Source organism: Zeus faber, assembly GCF_960531495.2.
Source record: "Zeus faber genome assembly, chromosome: 1".
Taxonomy (NCBI): domain Eukaryota; kingdom Metazoa; phylum Chordata; class Actinopteri; order Zeiformes; family Zeidae; genus Zeus; species Zeus faber.
The window spans coordinates 47,354,429-47,378,852 of record NC_137193.1 but is presented as its reverse complement, the minus strand read 5'-3'; the positions used below and the strand labels follow the sequence as shown (position 1 = coordinate 47,378,852).

Sequence of the window (24,424 nt, the reverse complement as noted above, 5' to 3'; positions counted from 1 at the left end):
AACTTCAAGAACTGACTGTTCACTTGCTGCCTTTTATATCCCACCCCTTGACAGATGCCATTGGAACAATGAGCAATGTTATTCACTTCACCTGTCAGTGGTTTTAATGTTGTGGCTGATCAGTGTATGTGCACAAGCCCTTTCATAATACCGTAGGTTCCCTTCAATACTTCCCTGCTTTAGCGCGTCACTTCAAAACAGCAAGCAAGGACGCATCTTGCAGTGATGCGAGAGGAAGAAATTCCTGGGGCTACACAAATATCTCACAAACTTTGGGTTTTTAATGGATCTGGCTTGCATTAAATACATAGTATGTGAACTGCAGGGCCTCTCACTGAAAATTCAGTAAAGAGACATGTCTAGTGGATGCCAGTCTCCACATTCAGCAGACTATTGATATGCTGACAGCCATGAAGGTGAGTGGAGGTAAATCTATACTGAAGGCTGAACAGTGCACATCCCTGGGCCTGTTTAAAGATGTTGAACTCGTTGAGGGCAGCAGCAAGATTTATGGAGTCAGTTTTATCAATCTGTGATTGACAGTCTCACAAAGCGAATTCCAGAATCAAACCTTGTCCAGATGCTGAAACCCCTGGATGAGCACTTTTGGCAAAAGGATCGCAATGCATTGATCGTGTATGGAGAAAACGAGGTAAGGGCACTTGCTAAAACACTTGGCGAACCAGCCATAGAGGCGGTTGTGGAGTTCCGCGACTGGAAGTTACAAGATAAAGCACCAGGCAAAACACTGGAAAAGTACAGCAAGCAGGACATACCATCTCAACTCATCTGAGTGTGGGCGGGGGTTTTCTGCCGTTAATGATACTGATAGCAAGATCCGCAATAGGTTGCGAGAAAGCAGCCTCTCATTGCTCCTTTTTGTGGATCTTAATGGACCCCCTTTGGAGAGATTTGATCCAACTCCCTCTATCTCATCATGGATTAAATCAGGTAATCGCCAGTCCACATCATGGACTTCTGGACGAACAGCAAAGGCAGCTCATCCCAGGCCTCTGTGGTTGCTTGTTTTAAAGTAAGGGCTATTCCCAATTAACTGTATTATTCACCGTTAGCACTGTATTGTATTGTATGTGATGGGTGTTGATGAGGACTGGATCCCTTGTAGGCAGCCTGGCCTGTTTTTGTTGTTTTTTACTGTGCTCATGCATGCGTGTGTTGTTACAGTATAGGCTGGTTTGTTGATACGTGACTCTTGCGTTTGATGTCTTAATTGTACCAAGATTTTTTTATGCCCATGGGATGGGTAACTCTAACTGTAGTTGATGAGGACTTCATCCCTTCTAGGCAGCCTGGCATGCTCTGTTTTTGATTTAATGCTCATACATATGCTCACATCCGTGTCTTATTTGTGTCAATAAACTAGAGACTATAGGACATCTCTCTGCAGCGTATACCGTGCCGGGTGCCCTGCTTTAGTTGATGTTTGGTTTTGATATCTGTGTGGAGGTTTGATGTGGTCATTAACTGATTATTATATATCAGATGTGCTGACATAAAGCAAGTAGGCCGACATGCTTACAGCCATGAATGTTTCTTTGCAACAAGCCAGAGTCAGTCCTCTTCTTTCCCCCCGAAAGCCATGGTATAGTTCACACACTGGGTGGAGGTAGGACCTGAAAGGAAGCGTAAGCGGGACTGATTCTCACAGAGGAATGCAGACTGCGATTGATAGAGTCAGATTACTGGAAGTGACAGAAACACCAAAGCCTGAATAAGAATGATGCAAAATAGCTTTACTGACTGAACTTTCACTATAAAGCAAAAAGTGTTACAATGTAAAAACACCAATGTAAAAAAATGTAAAATATAAAGTATTTATTTTCAAATTATATGGTTGTGCATCTGACAGATGTTAACACAGTGAACACATTATGTGCCATGTTTCAGCAGTTACCCAGTAATACATTGAATTAAGGCCTGAATTACACGCTGCTCTTCCAATATATTGGAGTAACATGTACTATTTGCCACATCAACCCCTTCCGTGCAGCACTGACATCCTGTTGAAATTAATAGCGACATCCTCTTTAAAATGATAACTTGATTAAACCCTTTATGAAAAGCTGCTGAGAAATGCTTACCCATGACATTAAATTCCCGATTTGGAAAATGGTGTTTTTGGATTAGTCATTGGTGAGACAGAAGAGTCACACCCCGCCCAAAAAACATTCAGTAACTGCAATAGAGGTAATTTATATGTTCAGCAAAGAGATTTGTCAAAGATGACTCGTGCTCCATTATGTCTCGCTCTGTCCTTTATCATCACACACAGTTCATTAAGTACTGTATCAACATAAATTAATAATTTAACTGATTTAACAACTAAATAGGATATATTTTCAAATATAAGATGAAACCCATATATATACAGAATTCCACCTAATGACAATTTAAGGGTCTATACTGTATGTACCAAATAATACATCTTAATGACATTCTGTTACAACAACTTCAAGCCAATTATTGAAAGCACAATGAATGTCATGTGTGAAATGAAAAGCAAACTCAATGGATCATGTGAGGAGAGGGTGAAGATAGTGTGTGGTGAGTACATAAAAAAATGTAATAAAAGAAAGCAATTACAACCTTTCTTATTTAAAAAGATATTGATCCAATAACTTTTTAACGTCTAGTAAAAGCCACACAAACTGAATTATTTTAACATTTTTATTGTTACATGTGTTTCTATCAAAGGTAATGCTGTTCTACGTACGCTTAATGCTATTGTCTTAAGATTTATCATTCTGTAAGAACTGGTTTCTATATTTAAAAAAAGCTAATATTGTTTTGAGGCTGCTCAGCTACAGTTCCTATCCAAGGCCTGTTGAGCCATCGTGATAATATACTTTAATAGTTAAAGGCAACATGTTGACTAGAGTACCCTGCAGTTCATTGAACAAATATGGACTAATAAATATGCATGTAAAAATATATGATTGCTAATACAAAATTGTTGCATGATCTCTTTTTATTTCGCTTGAAAGGGTCCTCTTCACATCTGGCCAATCAGAGGATCGGCTCTGTATCATTCCAGCTGACAACTGCATCTTTCCACCTAGGTTCAAAAGAAGGTAAAGCAAAATTATCTTTACATCACTATAGGTTGTAATGAATCCAAAATAGACTCGTAATAAACTTTGAATGACCTTAACAGGGAACTTAATGTAACATTAAGCATCAAAAAGACATCCAGAGCGATCAGAACAAAAGAGAACAAACACATAAATTCTGAGATAGGAGGCCAGGGAGTGTGTGTGTGTTTGTATGTGTGAATCTATGTGTGTGTTTGTGTGTGGGTGTGGGTGTGTGTGTGTGTGTGTGCATGGGTGTGCATGTGTGCAGAATGCCAAAGACAACACTCACTTTGTTCGGATGCAGAGTTCAAGGGGAGGAATCAAGTCGGGGTCAAAATCCTGGGAGGACACTGTTGTCGAGCCAACAGCTAAAAAGCAAAGATTACACACTTAATCACAGCGGCGTAGACTTCACAACCGGCCAACATGAAGTACGCCCCAAAAAGGAGTACGCACCGACAGCCCCTGGGAGAGTTGCCTCCTCTTTGGAGAGAGGCGATTAGAATTCAGAACGGCCAAAAAAACATAGATAACTTGCTGGCGCTACGTACAGACAGAGAGGCGGATCTCCTCCTGCTGATTGGCCAGTCCATCATAATAGTAGAGGTCAAAGTCCTGGAAAGCGGCCTGGTCGCTCACCAGCTCCCTCTGCAGGCCAAACAGCACGCTGAAGTGGCTCTCACTGCACACCACCCAGATGGGGAAGCGGGGCGTCTTCAAGTGAACGCCTACCTGAGGATAAAACAACTGGTTAGCATAGGTGTACCATTTTTCATATTCTTTTCTCCTAGTAAAGTTCCAAGCCAAGTCATCTGATATGTCAAAATATAAATTTTTAACAAAATTGATTAATTCCAATTGGTTTCCGCAGACTCTTTTGTGAAAACCAGGTGGCAAGTGAAGAAGTCTTATTTTTTTTTATGTATTTGGAAAACACACTGGAGAAGTATGACAGGGTTCATTCTGGCAATACAAAATTCAATTCAAGGACTTTCAAGTACTTTTTTTTAAGGTCTATTTTTGCATTTTCAAGGACATTATAATTTTGAAAAATCATTTTCATTTCATAATTTTTAATCTTTATTTATTAAAATTAACATAAGCCATTGTTTCATATACACCATACTATAAATATATATAAATTATTATTATTATTATTATTATTATTATTATTATTATTAATAATAATAATAATAATAATTTCAATGTCATCTACTATTATACATTTCCAACCATGCCGAATTAAATTTACATTTCCCTGGCATAATTTATGTCGTAAAAGCCATTCTGGAAATGTTTTATTGCATTGCGATTTGAATAACAAAACCAGGGGGAATATCACAGGTTTTCAATTATCGCATTTTTTTTCAAGGACTCTCCAAGCACTTCAGCACAAAAGCGGCTTTTTTCAAGGTATTCCAGTACTTACATTTCTGAGGATGTAACTCAAGCACTTCATGCACCTCAGGGACCTGGTAAGAACCCTGGTATTAATACTGCATAAAAAGGAAACCTTCCCCAAAGTGTGCTTGTGTAACTGCCAGTGTGATTGCTCGTATACTGTACGTTCGGGGACATTCTTTGCTGTGCTTAAAAGTTCTTGTGCCACAGCTGCTTGCATTGCATCACCACTGCAGCATCAATCTCAATTTAAGGATATTAATAATGACATTCCGCTTCCTGTCAAATGCAGCACAGCACAGACCAGACATGTGGTTACCTTACAGATGTTATGATGTTCAAACAAGGAGAGCAGACCAATGTCACAGTGGATTTTGATTCCCTTCAGCAGCGTCAGGCTGCCACTCCCAGAGTCCAACTCGATGTCATCATCGAAGACGTTCGACACGGCCCGTCCACAAAGCAGCAGGTTTACAAGCTCCTGGCAGGAAATGAAGAAATGGCAGTCAGCGTCAATTATTTTCCATACATTATTATGCTACATTCACTTCTATTAAGGGCTCCAAGGCAGTGGTTCTTAATGTGGGGCCCGGGGACCCCCAGGGGTCTTCCAAGAGGTTGCAGGGGGTCTGCACTCCCCAGCAAAATGATGGATAGTCAAACGTCACCTTTATTTCATTTACAAGACAGTGACACTATTAAAGAATGTATGATAATGACTTTTGATCGTAGGTCCACTGTTTTCTTTGTAACTGTAGGATAGACAGGTATGGCATTTTGGACTTAATCATATCTAACAATGAAAGATCTGCTCGGACTCCCGGAACGCATGAGGTCTGTGGCCTCATGCGTATCAAATTGAATCACTGGTCTATTGGTCCTGTTGCCCTTGTGCCATCTGTGTCAATTGGTACCAGTGGTATGTTAGTGGTTAATATATTTCTATATCAATGTTGTAAATTATAACCACTATATTCTTTATATTCGTCTTATTCATTATAACTATAACCAAGCACTGTACAGACTGACACACCTGGGTGCAGTAGCCATGCGCTCCTATAAGGGTGGTCGTAGGCACGTCCATATCTTCTTTTACTCTGTAATAAAGGAAAGGAAACGCATAATGAGCGGACATTTCACACACATACTCTACAATTCGTGCAGTAATGGTGTTAAGGCAGCATTATGTTGCAAAGAAAAACAATCTCTTAATGCTTACTTTTCTACTTCGCGGGAGAGAATAGCAGAGATTGTAAGCAACAGGCATCCAAAAGCCCCCAACTCAAACTACGGAGGAGGAAAAGGGATTGATGAAAGAACAATATTTGACAGAAACCTTTTTAATGTGTTTGTAACACCAAAAGGAGTTGACAAAGAAGGAGTTGAGTCTGGGGTGTTGCGGTCTCTCCCTCTTATGGGACTTCTTTTGGATCAACAGGTCTTCCATTTGGTAGCGATGTCATATCACTCTATTCGTTTGTTTTCTACTATTTTTTTTACGGGTTTGCTCAGGGTTCAGCTCAGATTAAGTAGCGCGTTGACTCCTCTCACCTGTTCGATGTGCTCCTCCAGAAGCTGCTGCAGGTCCTTGAAGTTATTAACAGTAAAACATGTTATCTAAAACAGAAAAACATGTTAATTAATTCATGTGCGCTCCTTAGAGACGTTGAAAAACCAGTACGCACTTGCTCTGACTATAATAAACCACTATGTGATTTAACATTTAACTTAAACCATAAACAAAGGACAAATCTCACAACAAAAAAACATATCATTTGTGAGGTTGAGTCAATACATTTTGCGAGAAAAAAACATAAAGGTAATATTTTTGCTGCCCCCCACCCATCATGCAATACCTTCCAGGACCCCTAGGGGGCTGTGGACCACAGTTTGGGTGCCCCTGCGCTACATATAATCTATCAATCAAAATCAAAATTCGAAAATAACCATCATGGTACTGCCAGTGGATGCTTGTTTGATTTATTTAGAATATACTGCAAAAACAGGCTGCTATTCTGAAGAAAAGGACAGGCCTATAAGAAAGATTTGGTGCAGACCCTAATCCAAAGCATCTAAAGCAGAGAGTGTTGTTGAGTGCAATTACCTTTTCAAATAAACCTTCAGACTTGTAGTATCCAGTAGGAACAAAATGATTTCTTCCTGAAGTTCTTTTTAGGGAAAAAAAATTTAATGGTAAACAAGAAATCTTTCAAAATAATACGGAACATCAATTAAATCTTGGGCTGTCAAGAATAATTGAAAGGAATAAGTCTGGAGGCCTGGACTCACGTAATGTAGGACATATTATTTTATGCCAGTGTCTAATTAAAAAAAGAATGCTGAACTGATCAAATCAGATCTCTTACATGGCAAGCGTGGCCTTTTTCCGCTCCCCGGCCCTCCACAGAACCCCAGCAGCGGCTACAATGAGACACTGTCTTCTAGTAGCGTTGGATGGTCTTAAACTCCTGGCAACAAAACGTCAGTGGTCATAAACGCACAGTTATTACCAAAAAGGGATCCAGTCCGATCCCTAGAATTGGCTCATTTGATCAAAGCGCTATTGATGTTAATTAATGAGCTGATAAAACCTATTCAGCCAAATAGAGAAGATACCAGAGGCCTGGGTTGCTGCCGCTGGGAACTTCAAACAGAAGCTTCTGTAAAACACAGGCCTGGATTGATGCCAGAACTCCACACGGACCCCCCTGGAAAACACACACGGTAAGAGCTCAAGGTCGCACAAAATAAGTTGAATATAAGGATATAAGAGCAACACTTTAAACAGATTATATAATGGACAAATTAAGAGATTATCACATTTCAGCAAACAACCTTTTTCTGTACAATTCCATATCGGAGGTCATGCGTTTCGGAAAAGGTGAAACCCTGATTCGTCCACTCATTGCTGAAAAAACGTGAACTGGAGCCAAGGAGGAGCTCTTTCAGTGCCTGGAGAAAAGAAAAACAAGGTGAGATCACTCTAATCATTAAGACTATCCACATAAAATATAACCAAATAAATAAATAAATAAAGTATGCAATACAGAGCTATGTCTCCCTACAGTGGAAGTGTCTGGGTCCATGGGGTGACTGCTGTAGCGATGCTGTGGGACTGCTGTACGACTCTGCAGGGACACGTTGGAGAGATCTTGCAACTCTTCATCAAAATCAACATCATCTGGAAATACATAAACACACAATCAGCAATGATAAATCTGAGTAACTGGTTTGATGAAAACAGAAACATTTTCTAGAGATTTATACATTTTCTACAATTATTCTTGTGGAAATAAAGAAATATCAGAACCCAAAGTCATCTGGCCATCCATATTCGGTTTGGTTGATAACTCTGCTCTGAGAGATAAAAGATAGACAGACAGACGGACAGACAGACATGTTAATCATCCCCGGAGGGAAATTGCAACGTCAGCAACAGCTCATCTAAAAAAATAGCAATAATAATAATAATAATAATAATAATAATAATAATAAAGAAATGGAATTAAAAATATTAAAAAAGAAAATGCCAATATATGGCAAAATGTTGACGGTTTACACAATAGAATGAGAATGTACACAAACCTAATGATAAACAACAAAATATAACCGGGGAAAAAAAAAGCGAGCCAAAAAGCCGAACCTAAGATGAGAAAAAAAATTGTAATGTACAATAAACCTAATGACGAAACACTGAAAATAATCCTAAAAAATGGACCAAAAAACAACAGAAAAATAAACCAACATTTTAAACAGTAAACAGAATCGCAATAAACCTCAAAATCAAATAGCAAGCATACCATATCATAATATGGACACAATAATGCATAAACAACAAAAAAACATACATTAATTAAAGCCGGTTTCTTAAAGGTTCCAATTACATATCAGCTTACCTTCTTGTTTTGGGGACTTTCCCTGCTCTTAAAAAGCCCTCCTCGCTCTCCAATCTCTCCGCTGTGCTCCAGGATTGTTGTCTGGGTTTGAGGAACGCAGCCATGCTGAGGTCGCTTCCGAGGCTGTTGTGATCTTTAACGGCCCCTAAAGGCAAAACCCTTGAATTCCTCATGTCTTCATTTCCAAGCAGTGGGTGAGGCAGCCCCCCCTTTCGGGCATGTCTTTTTTTGTTTGAGTCCTAGTATATACAAAATATAATGAAGAATTATCAAATGTGTATGTGAAATTCTGTTTAATTCATTTAACCAATGCAGTGAATAGAATACAATAGAAAGCCTGTATTGTCATTGTATAGAATACAACAAAATTAGGAGCGCTGCTCCTGATCAGTGAGAAGACACAGAGAAACAAGAACAAAATAAAACAACCTCAGCAAAAAAAAAAAACAACCACAGCCAACAACACAGGTTCAAAAATAATAAATACAATAAATAAATACAGTCTTTTTCCACTAGGATAAGCGCACTTACTGCTCTAAAACAAATGTAATTATTGCACTAGAATAAGTGTAATTTTGCAAACTCACATATACTGATGTGTCTACTACCTGAGGACAGTTTGCGATTGGTTCACCCATCACGCCACGCCGAACACGATTCGTTCTATTCCTCAGGGCGCTCTCTGTGACTGCACTTTTCTCCGGCTCTCTTCTGGCAACGCTTTTGCTCCCGGGGGGAAAAGCTACCAGTTGCTGCTCTTTAAAAGTCTCTGAATCATCAACGCTGAAACCTGTGTGATATGGTGTGGACCGTCTCTCCTTGTCAGGCATCAACATGCTCTTAGCGGGACAGGCCCCGTCCGGAAATATTCTGTGAAAAGGACAAATACAATCCTCACATTTGGAGTCAACTGTCAACATCCAACGGAGTAAAACTAAAGTCAGTTGTGCATCAATGTGTGGATCCAATATTTTGACGCGTTAATGTGGATGTGAAGCAACACGGATGGAGTCTGTTATTCTGACAGAGGTAGGAGTCACAGAACTGGTTTCACATATTTGAAGTGGCGGAAGAGACTCCTAATATGCAGTATGGTCCCATCATCAGTACCTCAGGGTGTATTGATTCCTAGTTAGTCTGTTTATTTGTGTTCCATTGCTTTCTTGTTGTTTTTTATGTATCAACCACTACCAAATCATTAACCATACGTTATATATGTCTACATTATATTTAGTGTATGTATATGTATATATAAATATTAGCCTTTGAAAATGTATAATAATTATAATAAAAACAATAAAAAAAAACAACAGCAATAAGAATTGTAATAATAATAAATAAATATAGATATAGATATAAAATGAAAATACCTTGAGCTTGTGGGTTCCTCGTGGAAGAATGCTCTTGTGCCGTTTTCCATCCCAGTGCCATTCACAACTCTTTGTTTCCCACTATTGGCAGAAGTGGTGGGTGTCGTCATGGTGACAGCAGCTGTAGTCTGTATTACCTTATCATTATTGTGCCCCTCGATGTGATGTTTGACTATAATCTCCAGCAATGTTTTGAGGGGAGTTTTCTGCGCCTGCAGAATCATGGGACAAGCACATAGTCATATAGAAGGATACCAAATAAATGCACCAAATATTTGGTGCACTGTAGTGCAGATAGAGTAGATACAAAAAAGAATGCTTAGCAGACAAAAAAAAACAACAATACAATATGTACAGAACACACAAATTGTGGCGCATGTGCTGAATTATCACCAGATAAAGATAAATTACAAAGAGACGACGGTTAAGTGGCAGTAAGGAGGTAGGTATCGACTCGGTATGAATATAAATATGAATATAGATGGGATATTTCTGTACATGATGAATAATATATAAACAAAAAAATGTCAAACTTATAAAGTGTCATCACAATATCCGTGTCGATTACGCACATTTTAGTATTTTAAGAGCTAATTGTGCATAATCTCCGGGTGCGTTGTAATGTCATTTCACTGCATATACTGTATGTATGAACGTATATACGTGTATGTGACAAATAAACCTCTTGAATATAGTGCAGCTTTTGTTCAAGTTGTAGTGTGTGTGTGTGTGTGTGTGTGTTGGGTTGAATCTAATCGGGGTTTGTAAAGTGACTTGCTTCGGGATCTCTATGCAGCCAATCTTTTGAACAATTAAATGAAACCCTCGCCTTGTTATGTTTGTAGAGACCCTCCAGATGGAGGGTTTGTCGCAGCCCCGACGTGTTGTTGATACTAGAACCCGTGCGGGGATGCTCCTCGTCCATGCAGGCGATCGTTCTCTTCAGTCCCTTCAACAAAAGGGCCATGTTGTGTTTTTAGCCGGAAAGGGCTAACGAGCTAATAACCATGCTGAGCGTCTGGTTTTACCTTTCATCGACCAAACGCTACGTACCTTCCGACTGAGATATTCCCGCACAAGGGACGAGGAAACTTCTTGAATCAACACGGCCATCGCGGGGGGGTGGGGGGGGGGGTGGGAGTGGTGATTCAAGCCTCCCGGCTACAGTGATCCGGTGGCAGGCGTTTTCCCTGCCGGTTAAAGAGCCTGGCTGTAGAAGTCTGATATTCTTCGACTCCCCATACGCCGCGAAAACTCCTAGCGACACGTTTTATTCAGGGTGAGTCAAACTGCGCGTGTGCGGGACTGTGGCACGTTCCTATGGCAACGGACCAAGCGGCGGTCATTATGACTGGAGGTCACGCTTTCGCGCCGCTCCTCGGGGGCCCCTTCCGAGGTGGGGTCCCTACACCCCCGCAACACCCTGGCCGGCCGGCGCCGAGCAGAGCGCGCTGCGGAGCGGACTGCGGCCAAAACGGCAACCTTCGTTCGGACGACACAACGCGACGTCATCAAACGCCGCCACACACCGTGACGTGTGTCGTGTGAGACAACAACGCGTAAACAAACACGAAGAGCTGACCGCCGTCAACTTACGCCTTGCCATTTGTCCTTCGGAGTAGGCTGTGGTGCGTTTGGATGATGGTTGTTTACGTTTTTTTTTTTAATTATTTCTCACTTTGAAACGCCTTAAAAACAAGAGTTCGCCTGGGTCCACCGGTTCAAGTCTCGCCAAGCGTCTCTGAAGGCTTGTCTCTGCAGCAGCCAATCAGAGCTGCGCAGAACGTCACCCGCCTGCAAGGACCGCCAGTATAGGGAGGACACAGGGGCAGAAACGAGATATAAATGACAAATAAATAGTAGAAATGCGCAAAAGGAGAAGGGCATGTTTTTGATTTACTCTAGCACGATTTACCGATCATTGAAAATTCCTCAAAATTAAATATTTAAGGAAAACCTATTTTTCTCTTGGACGGTTTTTGACAGATTGACGGCCTATTGCCGCCTATTGACCGACTGCCACAGGGTGGTGACATGCCCCTGCATTTGATTTCCGGTCTCCCCCCTCAGCACACCAAGACTTCAATGGGAAATTTGTAAAGATATTAATAAAATCCTCAATCATTCAAAAAAGAAACTACAGGTATTTACTCAAATATAGCTTCCTTAGTGATGCATGAGAGAAGAAGAATCTTTAATTGTCACACAAACATGCTTTGGATGGTGGCTGGTGAAATGGGTCCACCGCATTTAACCCATCCTGGCTTGTCCTTCCTCTGCGGGGGCACAGCATTCCATGACATGCCTGGGACCTACCTGGTCACATATATCCATTGCTGGTCAGATGATGTGCATGTTTGTGGTGGGGGTCCTTGCTGATGTTACACGGAGGAAACCCCATGTAAACTCCACACAGAAAAGCCCCTAATTGGGAGATAACCTGCTGCAGCACAGTGCCAACAGCACCCCAAGTGGGAATTGAACCCAGGACCTTATTGCTGTGAGGCAGTAGTGCAATGCACTGTGCCACTGTTCCCACTTTCTCTACATTTTACCTGTCTTAGTAACCGACTTATCTACAGGGAGGAGCTGGGATTCAAACCGGCAATCTTCTGATTACGCTCTACCTCCTGAGCCACTGCCCCCTCCAGAAGAGACAGAAGGAAGAGACAGAAAACATCATTACATTTTTTGTACATTTTATTAACAGTTTGAATTAACCTATGACAAATATTCAGCCTACCCAAATATTTCTCCACTATCAATCCATAAACAATAACATAGTGTCCCAACAGAAGTGTGTTCTGTTTAAAGTGTTTTACATCAAACTCATCATGAAAAATATTTGAAGGGACAGTAAATATTCAACGAAGTGTAGTGAAAGTATTTTTTATAAGTGGAGCTTTCTGACATTTAACTTTGCATGTTGGAAATGATTTTGGCAGTGCTTTGTTTCTGCAATTATGGAACATACAATATAATTAATCTCTATTCAGCCTACAAATGTAATCCTCCATCAGTTGTTAACTTATCTCTGATGTGTTAACCAGCATGTGAAAGAATGTCATGTCAAAAATGTATTTTTCTATACTGATGTCCAGCAAGTATGACGATCATACTGTCGCAAAGTAAAAAGTACAAGACCAAGTTATTTTTCTGTTACTACTATTTTTCAGAATTTGGAATTTAACATCATTTTTCAGATTTACATATGACCAAAGGAAAAACCTGTTTGTCTTGCTATCACCATAAATTGGGATATTTAGATAATTATGGTATGATACCGTTGTTTTATGTGATATGACAGACAAAATGTGCCGCCCATTGGAATTTTAGAATTTAAGTATCATTTAACACTCACATTGGAAAATACTTATTTTTGGCACATGTCACCCCACTGTAACAGGGACTGCAGTTTTATTAACACGCCATATGTAAACAACATCTTTTTGCTATGTGTCCCTCCCTCAGGAATGCCAAGCATAATGTTATTGTCTTCCCACCGCTGTTAAGCCCTACCACAAGGGGCAAATATTTTAGAAAAGGAGAGAGACAACAAGGACAAGTTTCCAGAACAACGGGAGGCATCAGTAGTCATCAGCTGCAAGAGAAAAGCAAAGGGGGCAATAATTATTCACAGATGCCGCTCGACCCATGCCCATGAGGAAGAGGAGCATGCCAATCCAATTCCGAGACTGAGACGTCTGATGGGAGGTTTCATGCAGGCATGCGGTCACACCAGCGTGCTCTTACTTTCTATTGTGAGGATACAGGTGCTGGCCGCGGTGCCTCTGCTGTTCACAGCCTTGCACATGTACTCCCCCTCGTCCTCTGGGAAGGTCTCTGGCAGGTAGAGGCAGTACGTCTCCCCTCGCTCTATATACTGATAGTCCTCACAGTCTTGGAGCATCTCCCCCTCGAACCACCATGTCACCTCGGGCTTGGGCTCCCCCGTGATCTTCACGGTGAACCGAACTGGCTCGGCGTCCACGACCGACTGGTTCTTCAGCGGCTTCTTGAACCACGGGGCCCCCGACCTGGCGTGGTCCTCCTCGTCCTCGTAGGCAGCCGATCCGTTGATAATGCTCCCCTCGTCTTCTACCTCATCTTCCTTTTTCTGCCAGAAATGTGACACAGTGTTACACCACAAATCACCACGCTAGACGTGTTAACAGGATTCCGAAGGTCAGGGAAGCTGTTCCCCGATTTATTTTTTTAGAAAAATTCAACTGACTTACAGCAGAATCTCCAGGGACATGTGAAAGGGTGTTTTATTATGGTTAAAAAAAAAATGGAGTGATTTACTTTTTGGAGGGCAGCATCGATCTCCTGCTGCTCAAACTGCATCCTCTGTAGCTTCTGCTCCTCGACTCTCCTTCTCTCCTCCTCCTCTCTGGCTTTGGCCATTTGTTCAAAGCGAGCGCGCATGTCCACCTTTTGTTTGAATGGTGACTCATCGGCCTTCACCGCATTCATTTGGACTTCCTCATCCTCCTGAAAAACATCACCCTTTCATTGTGTCATCATGAATACACCAGCCTTCCATACGTGTCATGTTAAAATTTTAAATCCATTTCTATCAGATTTAATGAAAAAAAAAGAACTATGTTTTCCAAAAGTATGATTTTAAAGATTCACATTTGATTTGATGAAATTGTTATACAAAGACCATTTATGATTCCAGTTGAAACAAAACATTAATATTTACGAAACTGAACTCACAATCTGAACTCAAATACTAAAACACTTTTATCGGGTCTCAAACTACGGATTTAAAGACCGACCATACCAATTATTTCCATAAATCATGCAAGCTTGTGTTCTCTCTGCCCTTTCAAATTTTCCTTGGAGGCCTTATTTCCGTACCTCCTGGAACCTCTCTGATTCCCTCTCTTTGATTTCTTCATCAATGGCTTTTCTCCGTGCTCTCTCCTCGTCAATCTTCTTCTGTATTTCCTCATCGGTCAGCTGCTTGATTTTCTCAAATTTGGACTTTAAGTTCTTGGCTTGGATGGAGCCGGTCCTCTTGAGCTTCGTGAGTTCCTCATACTCATTGCTTACTGCATCAGAGCTTTCGTTTATCACATCCTAGAAGAAATGAAAAGTCCAAAAAAACAGGTTTGATGTACGTATCTCCACAAGGAGGTTACATTTGGACAACACTGTGTTTATTCTGCTTAGTCTCATGATCACATTGAGTCCTCTGAGACAAACAGAGACTTCAAATAATAGGCAGAATATAATGCTTATGAAACTCCTTACACACACACACAATCTATGTAAAATAGAGTGTTCAACTAATTCCAGATTTTTTTGTTTTCAAACAAACCTCTCCCATCTCCTGTCTGAGCTGCTCAAACTCCTGCTTCTCCTGCTCCATTTTCTTCTTGCGCTCCTCGGCCTTGCGCCTCCTCCCGGCTTCCTCTTTTTGCTTGAGCAGTTCCTCAAAGTTGATTTCCAGTTTCCTCGGGTGTAGCGCTTCCTGAGACTCACTCTTCACCAGCCCACCCTCCCCGTCTTGTGCCTGACACAACCAGAAAAGAGAACTGTGATTGAGGGGGAATTGCATTTAGTCTCAAGTTCCCTAACTTTTTATAGCAATATACTTATTTGGCCATATTTCTCGCATTTTATTGGTTTTATCATTGTCATTTTCTTTTTTATATTTCTTCTATCTAAAGTGTCATGGCTCTGCTACTACTATCATGGCAGGGTTTTGTCCCCTGGCCACGGACCAAGTTGTTTTGTAAATTTGTTTAACATCACACACCAGCTCCATTCATGTGCTCATACTGATGGACTACACTCACCATGCATGTTCTTTTGATGACTGATCAATAAACTCATCAATAAATATGAGTGGATGTTACTTGGTGTGTTGGACCACTTTTGTTATGGCTTTGAGCCAGGCCATGGCAATATTGATCCTCATATTTCACATGTATTTGTCCTTTTCTGTCACTGCTGTTTTTACTGAGGTTTCATTCTTGTCATTTGTGTATCTTATGTTGGTTATTTCTTCAGTTTTTTCCATTGTTGTTGCAATACTGCAACCTGCCATGTTTTCTTTTTTGTTTTTTTTAACTGGTTTAATCTAATATCAGCTAGTATGATATCTAAGGTATATTTGCTCATATCTAACAAAAAGTAAAGCAGCTTAAGACAATTGATCAACATATTACCACTTTGGTACAGTAATATTGATCAATATCAGTACTATATGTATTGATGCAAGCATAATGGTAAGCCATCACCTTATCTTATTGCAGCAGTTCATTCAAAGAGTTAAAAGGCAACTTGTAAGCAAAATGGACACATTCATTTCTGGATGTATGGATAGCTTTCAACAATTGTATTCAACAATTGCATAATAAATGTATTCACAGTAAACTGGTGAATATAGAGCCGCATATGGTCTACTGTCTTCATTTCCACATCACCAAATTGAAAAGAATAGACATTAAAAACTGAAAATATCTTACGTTTTCATCTCCATATGCAGACTTTTCCTGATCCAGGCCAGGGCCCTTAAAGAAATTATTTGGAAAAGGGGATAGCAATGCAGGTGCACCATAGAGCCCATCAGAGTCATGCAGTTCATCAACAGATCGAATGATGTTCAAATTAGGATCGAATGAGAGTCTATTAGTTAGAAGTCAACAACAGTATAAGTTTTAAAGAGATCACCACTACTGCCTAAACAGTCTTGTGTGATCAGATAATGAGAAGGATCGAGCAGAGCATATACAATCCAATCAAAAGGATGGAAATATATTTGTTTTAAATGTTTTCTGTTTTTTTTCAGTGAGCAAAATCAAAAGAAAAAGCATGTGTTTTTGTTTAACATTTGCGTCTCTAGTATTGCCTCATTTCAAATCAAATTCAAATGTACAACGGAGGCGGCAGTGGCAACGCCCACGTTGTAAGGCACATCCGCCAAAGCCTAATTCTGCCATGTTAATGCTCAGCCATATTGTATGCTGATACCCAGGCCTACCATGTTCTTCCGAGCCTCTGCGAAGAGCCTCTTCTCCTCCTCCAGCCTCTTCTTGGCTTCTTCCTCGGCTCTCCGCTGCTCTTCCTCTCTCCTCTGGCGTTCCATCTCCTCAAAGCTGACACAGATTTTCCCTGGCTTACTGCCCTCCAGGTTGAGCAAGGCCATCAGCACTTCATCATCTTCATCTACGAGCTGGGTTAGAAGATAAAGACTTAAGACCAGGAATTGTTGTTTTCTTGGGGAGGAAGGACTTTTGTAAGCAAGGCTCAATTCTTGATGGGCCAAAGCTGGTCAAACGGGGCATCCAACACATCACCCAAGGGAAATGGGAGGAATGTGGCGGGGCCCGAACACTGAACTAAAGCGTGCCTAGATTGATCAGTGTTTACGTGATTAAAGGTGGGTTGTCATATTTACCATGCTCTTTCTGGCTTCTGCAAACGCTCTCCTCTCCTCCTCCATTCTTCTCTTGGCCTCTTCCTCTGCTTTCTTGCGCTCCTCTTCCACTCGTCGCCGCTCCAGCTCTTCAAAGCTCAGCCTCAGTTTTCCAGGACGCAACTCCTCCTTGTCCCCCTGTAAATCCTGTGTTTCCTCATCCTCCTCGCCCTGACAAGACAAATGCTTACAGATAACATTCCGTATACCAAAGTGTGATGAAAGTTTTGGCATTGTGTATGACAAATAATCACATTTGCTTTGTTTTTTCATTTTTAAATAATAGGTTTGGGAAAAAAAAAAACAACACATGTGGGAGGACACTGGATCACCATTTCCAGCTTTGCCTCCTCGAAGGCTTTCTTCTCGTCCAGCAGACGGCGCTTGGCCTCCTCCTCAGCCTGCTTCCTTCTATGCTCCTGCCTCTCCTTCTCGTGCTCTTCAAACGACATCTTCAGCTTTCCCGGCGTCAACTGTTCCTTCTCAACAGGTTTCATGTCGTCTTCATCCTGAGGCCGGGGAAGATAGAAAAATTACCCGATGGTGGATGTAGATCCAGCACTGTCTAACTCAAGAATCTTAAAGATAAAGATATCAAGCGGGGTTCCCTCGACACAAAGATACACTCGTGACATTACTAAGTGTTTGTTGACCTGCTGGACGACCGAGCGCCGCTTGGCATCCCTGAAGGAGCGTCTGTTTTCATCATATCGTCTCTTCTTCTCATCCTCTGCCCTCTTCTTGACCTCTTCTTCACGGCTCTTCTCTATGTCCTCAAAGTTCATTTTGATTCTTCCTGGAGGATGGGACACCTTTGCTGGCACGACTCGTACGAGGATTGTGTCATCGCCCTCCTAGGAATTAGGAAATAATAATTGGGAAAATATTGCTTACAACATTCCCTATAGAAGTCTTTTTTTAATGGGGTATATTCCTGGACAAAATTACAAGATTGTGAAACCTTAGAGTATACAAACTGTTTTTTTCTAAAACCTTTTTAAATAGAGACAATAGGTAATATCATTAATGTAATAACAAAGAAAATACAAGAGAATTGTGAAGATGTGCAATCATTTTTTGTTATCATTTCTTTAGGCATATATATCATGTATATATTTTTTTTGTGCAATTATTGTATTATTTCATGATTATTAAACCAAATATAATGTTGAGTTTGGCTATATAAAATAAAGCTAAAAAGAAAAAAGAAAACATACTGCATACTTTTTCCTTCGTGACTCTGATAATTTAAGTGTTTAACTTTAGCTGGAAGGTCCTAGTCAGTCCCTCCATCTATATACAGTATCGGTAGAGTGGAGAAATATTACATCTAGGTCACTAACACCACATACCCGAGAACAGACTGAAGATAAGGGTGTATAATTCTAGAGGGGGGCATTATTGGAGGGGCTCCAATGGCCTAATGGTTACCATTTGCTGAGGTTAGACCTATGAGTGTCAGTCAAGATAGGAAAGTCTAATTCGGTCATCGTGTGGTGGAGCACCGGAGCTAAATTAGTCAGCGAGGGGTGTGGGAAACAGTTGCCAGTCATATGCTGTCTACACCTGGCTACGTCTGTGGCTCAGGGTTGACTGTGTTGACCCAGTTGTTTCTAGATCACCTCGTCGCTGCTTCCTCACATTTAACCAGTGTTGCTTTATTAGTGACTGACTGTTGTTCAACCATTCCATAGGAAGGTCACGTCACATTTGCTTGCGCAATCTCAATTCTCAACACAAAAGTTAAAAACAACAATTTATTGGTTGAACATATATGCAGTGTAGAGGTTGAAAAACTCACAGACAACATGACAGAAAAAAACAACACTGCAGTAAGTAAAACAATGTGTTTTGCAATATGTAATTGCTGGTTAATTTTGATACGTAGAACCTTTTAAGTGCTTATTCTTTCAGTTTAAGTTTTTCTTTTAGTATGAGAGAAAATAAATGACACAATGTCAATTCAAACTTTTTCTTTGCGCAAGTCCCTTTAGTTTACCCTGCAATTTTTATCAGAAAACTAAAATCAGTTGTAATGATGATTCATTCAACAAAAACAACATTGCAATTCAGGCACAAAACAAGTAGTCACCAATTGGAAATTTTTGACTTAGTCCAAGTCAAAACTTGATTAAAATAAAAAACGATAGCAACTAATTACATGCTCAATAAATAGGTTATAATGCTGTTAAAAATCACTTTTATAGCAATTGCATCCATTGCTTTGACTTGTGAATATTTCAATTGAACAGAATCCGTATTAGGGCGAGGATATAGTATGGCTGTAATTCCATTCTGGAACAAGGATCATTGCGTAACAAATATGCTAAATAAATCCAACTACCTTGGAGCTAAGGCAACTCTATCAGTGGCTTTAGAGCGACATGTAACTTCCCGTGACATTGCCTTTAAAATGGCACTTAAAATAACTCATCCCAGCGGCAGCTGAGGATTACCTGAATGATTACTGATAGGCGGGGGCCAGGAAAACACTGGCCAAACAATCAGGATCTGCTTTCCAATTCCCAATTCACATACCTCCACAGCTTTCTTGGCCAGTTCCTTTTGAATTTTAGCCTTTTCCATGGTGTCCTGGGCAGCCCTTTTCTTCCTCTCTTCCCCCATCTTTTTCCTCTCTTCCTCTTGTCTCTGTTTCTCCATTTCCGCAAACTTCCCTTTCACGCTTCCTACAGAGATGTGGAGAGTGTGGTACAGTGACAACAGCCAGCGTTGCTTATCCTCCTTTTACCAAAAAAAAAAAAAAGGAGGAAAAAAAGCTCCTCCTTTTGCAGCGGCCTTCTTATTGTCTCCACAGGTCTCACCTGTGATCTTGGGCACGTAGGATTTCTCTACCTTGGTTGGCTTCACCTCCTCTTCCTCATCGCTGGAGGCGAGAAGTTCTTTTATCTGCGGTGAATCAGAGGGAGAGTGAGGATACTGTCTAGCTGGGATCATCTGCTTTGCACTTTAGGAGCCATGCCGGTCCCAGCAAGACCAGGGGCATAATCCCTGCTAATAGCCAGGTCATGTGATCGGCAGGTCTGCTGTCGATTGGAGGGCAGAGTTGTAGCACAGGATCAGCAAAGGTGTCCTGCACCGGCAAGACACTGGAGGTCTGGCACAGACAAGGAGGTCACGCTCAGTGAATCACTGATAATCCACTCACAACACACCGTATCACTATGTTTATCTCAGTGTGTTTCAAAGAGAAGAATGCTCATGTTGTTTTTTTCTACTTACTATCACATGCTGTAGGATATTTCATTCAATGTTTATAATGCATATTGTTCGCTTTGTAAATGAGGTCATTATGTGAAATAATGTGGTGTCGATGTAGATGGTGCACTGAGGTTGAATTCTCACACAAAAACCAGCAGCGTTGGCACCGGGTTATGCGTCATCGCCACACCATGCAGGTCACAGTCGGTGGGGTTAGTGGAGGTTATCAGTCTTTGACCTGCTGCTTCCTGCGACCCCACTCTCTCTCCTTGATGTACTGCTCTTTCCTCTTTTGCTGCTCCTCCTTGTTCCTGTTCCGACTCCGCTCCTCCCGGGCTTTTTGCATGGCCTCAAACTTGTTCTTCACGTCCCCCTTGTCCTTGTTCTGTTTGGGCACATAGCTCCTGGCCACCAGCTTCCTGGATCTGAGAAGTTTCTATGGGGCAGTACGGTAGAATAATTCATTTTTTTCCAGCAGCAAAATTCAAGCTCAGGTAAGAGGGGACAGTCTTAGAAACACACAAAAAAAGTTAAAATGGAGTCCTTCCCCTAAACCACGTCTCCTTATGAAAATGTACATTTCGCCATCGCTCGCTTAACTTGAGCTAGTTAATAGAGTTCCTTGCATAACATCCCAGGTAAACAAAAACACTTCTAAAAGCACTTGAGCACAGCAACAAACCCATGTTGAAATGAGAATAGGGAACATTTTGTGTGTATATGTGAGGGATACGCAAAAAAAAAAAAAAGTTCTTTGAGTAAACCGCTTCAAAAAGTAGTCTTCATCTTAAGGTCTTACCTCTTGTTTTAATGCCACATGAGACATGTTCTGTACTTCATTTGCGTCTGTGGATGCTTCATCGTCATCATCCTTGTTTTCGTTCACCTCTTTGCCATGCGTCATGCCATTTGGCACTTGGGATTCGCCATTTTTGTCCTCCGCTGCATCGTCCTGATCTTCGGCCACATCCTCATCTTTCTCATTCGCTGCGTCATTCAACTCTTCCTCGTAATCGCTTGCAACATCGTCCTTGTCTTGGGCAACATCAGCCAAAACCTGAGCCAACTCCGTCATGTTTGTGCCACACTGACAAGCTGACAAACAGGCTCAGTTCAAACGCTACCTGCAAAGCAGAAACGACACCACCATTGCTCATCATTTTTATATTGTCCTATCAGGCATCAGTAATCAATGGACAGCACACATAAGGTACGTAGATTTGTCACACAATGAAGGAAGATGTGATGATTTTTTTTTTGTGGGTTGGTTTGGTAATTCCAACAGATCTATTGTGTTTCATCTTAATATTCATGTTATTTCCCTAAGAAGCTGAAAACCTTGCCAATCTAGATTTTTTTTTTATTATTATTTTTTCTTTATCTGTGGCAGGCACTCCATAACTTCCTAACAGTTGGGGGGGGGGGGGGGGGGGGGCGGGGTTGCTCCCAGTATGTTGGAGCATTTCACATAGTGCCTGTTGGTTTCTAAAAATAGCCCACTTGTGTGTTGGAGACATGTGATCACGACTATTTCTGAGAGATGATATGCAGTTGGAAGGAGCTGGAGGTGGCACCCACATGTCGCCCTAACGACCCCTGGACAAAAAAGACGAAGCTAGACAATTGGATGAATATGAGCTGTTTGGGGGATTGGTCATAGGGGGTATTTTCAAATAGCTCTTATACTATGACTGAGACAATTTATAATACATTTTTTGGAGTCTAATAAGGTAGCCAACAGTTTAGATGTACATGTGTATATATCATAAAGAGCATTATCATTTCAATGCCATGCTGCACAGAATATCATGGAATACCTTAATGTGATGTCTGTAATCCAGACTTTACTCTGCTACAGTCACTGCAGCCCTCACAGATGCTTTTTACTTTTATTGACTGTCGACAGTCCAGCACAGAAAACACTTGAATAAAACGATTAACATAATAGAGGTTAACTAAACACAGTCCATGTTCAGTAAATTTGGCCCTATTTTAAATTGTTTCTCACCACTATGCTTATTGGGATGTCTTTAACCCACGTTAATAACGTAATTTAAGTCTAATAAAGCTAAATTATGGTTTAGATGAAATACAGCTAATGTATATTTCACAAATGAACCTTAATTTAATAATTACAATTTTTAAATTCTAATTGTAAAATGTTATTTCGGAATTACACGCATGCAGTGATAACAGGATGCCTGTAGCCTTATGATTACAATAAATTGAATTTCCCTTATTTCCACCCCTCAATTTGAGATGTGCCACTTAACCATTTTGTGGTAAAAAAAAACAGAAAGACAGCTGTTTCATTTTTCCAATAATCTCTTCATCTCATCTTTATAAGTAACCATTAGGTAAATATACTGTATTTGTCTCTCATTTAAAACTTAACTATGTCCATGTGGGCAAAGGTTTCAGCTGGCATAAATTTGGTAGGCCTAAATCTCAAAATAGGAAAAAGGACCGAAATATCTGAATAGAAGTAAAACAAGTTAAACAAAACAGAGGTAAATGGTTTACAACTATGTTAACACACATAAATAACTAAAAATTATAATTCAATTACACACATGACGATAGTCAGTTTACGGTGACAGCAATATTCTCATCAATAAATGAAGGTTGAAAGATTGAAATATCAAAATTAAGGGCCCATTTCAAAGTCATATAAACCTCTCCTCAATGTCACCTTTTACCTGAATGGTTTTTGCAGCATAAAAATCATTTCTTTTGGTCACACAAAAATACATATTTACCTCGTTTAATGATGATCTTGTTATTATCCCCAAATCCTGAGTAGATATAAGTAACCGTGGTGCATGCTAGGCAGAACAATCCAGAAGCCGAGGGTCGCAGTGCAGTGGCCACAGTGTACTGGTGAGTACACTGCACAGTTTCTATTCAAGTACTGTGCAGCCTGCCACATTCCGCACAAGCCACTGAGCGCTTCAGCTGCTGCCACGCGCACTCACTCACTTCCTCTTCACGGATTCAAACTTTTCCGCATCAAGGACCATCAGTTTTCTTATCACACTTTAATTTTGATTAAGCTTTACAAATAAACACAAAAGGACAGGCTGACAATAACAACGAGTTACAGATAAATATTCATTCAGCCAATGTCCTTAGTGTCCTATTGTTCAGCTGTAAACCTTATCCACTTCTCCCATTTTTCCTCAATAAGTCTTTCTTGTATTTTGATCATACAGGGTTTGTTCCCCCCCCCCCCCCCCCAATTACATGAATCTCTTGGATTGGAACCACTGGCTTAGAGTGTATAGTGTGTATAATGTGTGACTGAATATTTAAAGACGAATATCATTGTGTCCGATGTCATGCCTTGCACCTGTATGAGCCATTTCTCTTTTTTCCTCAAGGCAAGATAAGACTTAATTAAGATGAGATACGGCTTTAGCCCTGAGCCATAATTCAGGAGTTACAGTACAATGGAATAGTGCAATCAAGACAAAAGAAAGACATAAATAAAAATATAAATACACATCTACATGCCTATACAGAGTCTATAAACTATAGACTACTGGTCACGCATCTCAATATATGTCTCATTTTGTTAGATTTGTTTGGCTCTTTTTTTTTTAATATACAAAGCTTAATGTTTCCATATCTGAAAGAATAATATGTATTGTACAATCAGAGTAATATGTTTCAGGGCCCATTAGACACTCTCCTGCATATGATATTGGATATTCTAAAATAGCTAACCATACAGGGCCAAAGCTTATCCATCTGCTTATATTACGGCATTGATGCAGTGTAGCATTGCAGAATTTAGGGCACATATTGATATGTACAGCAGCCAACTGTAAAAGTTCCTATATAGTATATTTGTTTCTGATTGTTATACTTAAAGGTATGAAGAAAAGGTTAGTTATTAGTAGCCCGATCGATGGACAAGTCTGTTTAATTTTAGATGAACAAATTATTTTTTAAATTATCGATTGTCACTTTTGGTGGACGTAAGTGAAAACCCTGATTCAGAAACATGTG

General features: G+C 40.5%; 2 protein-coding genes across 4 annotated transcripts; both read right to left on the bottom strand.

Annotated features, from left to right (window-relative positions):
• Window positions 1–2,280: 2,280 nt before the first annotated feature.
• On the bottom strand, window positions 2,281–11,162 carry mindy4 (MINDY lysine 48 deubiquitinase 4). Of its 2 annotated transcripts, none has more exons than XM_080018135.1 (18): window positions 10,816–11,162; window positions 10,586–10,711; window positions 9,763–9,968; window positions 9,001–9,262; window positions 8,393–8,631; window positions 7,807–7,853; window positions 7,562–7,677; window positions 7,332–7,448; window positions 7,113–7,204; window positions 6,863–6,964; window positions 6,601–6,664; window positions 6,048–6,113; window positions 5,716–5,783; window positions 5,530–5,593; window positions 4,816–4,977; window positions 3,647–3,827; window positions 3,385–3,463; window positions 2,281–3,076 (listed from the first exon to the last, which is right to left on the bottom strand). In XM_080018135.1, exons 1-18 carry the CDS (start codon window positions 10,873–10,875, stop codon window positions 3,028–3,030), a joined length of 2,100 nt encoding a protein of 699 aa, XP_079874261.1. In that variant the 5' UTR covers window positions 10,876–11,162; the 3' UTR covers window positions 2,281–3,027. The 2 variants fall into 2 exon arrangements, with proteins under 2 accessions (XP_079874261.1, XP_079874262.1); XM_080018136.1 differs by having other exon boundaries at window positions 3,735–3,827.
• Window positions 11,163–12,444: 1,282 nt separating this feature from the next.
• nexn (nexilin (F actin binding protein)) lies at window positions 12,445–23,286 on the bottom strand (the record flags this gene model as incomplete). Of its 2 annotated transcripts, XM_080001826.1 has the most annotated exons (15): window positions 23,173–23,286; window positions 21,213–21,537; window positions 20,652–20,849; window positions 20,017–20,101; window positions 19,733–19,881; window positions 17,848–18,048; window positions 17,527–17,703; window positions 17,177–17,365; window positions 16,760–16,951; window positions 16,245–16,289; window positions 15,092–15,286; window positions 14,629–14,850; window positions 14,068–14,256; window positions 13,516–13,879; window positions 12,445–13,363 (listed from the first exon to the last, which is right to left on the bottom strand). In XM_080001826.1, the coding sequence occupies exons 2-15, from the start codon at window positions 21,486–21,488 to the stop codon at window positions 13,350–13,352; spliced, it is 2,496 nt and encodes an 831-aa protein (XP_079857952.1). In that variant the 5' UTR covers window positions 21,489–21,537; window positions 23,173–23,286. The 2 variants fall into 2 exon arrangements, with proteins under 2 accessions (XP_079857952.1, XP_079857951.1); XM_080001825.1 differs by lacking the exon at window positions 12,445–13,363 and having other exon boundaries at window positions 13,496–13,879.
• Window positions 23,287–24,424: the final 1,138 nt, after the last annotated feature.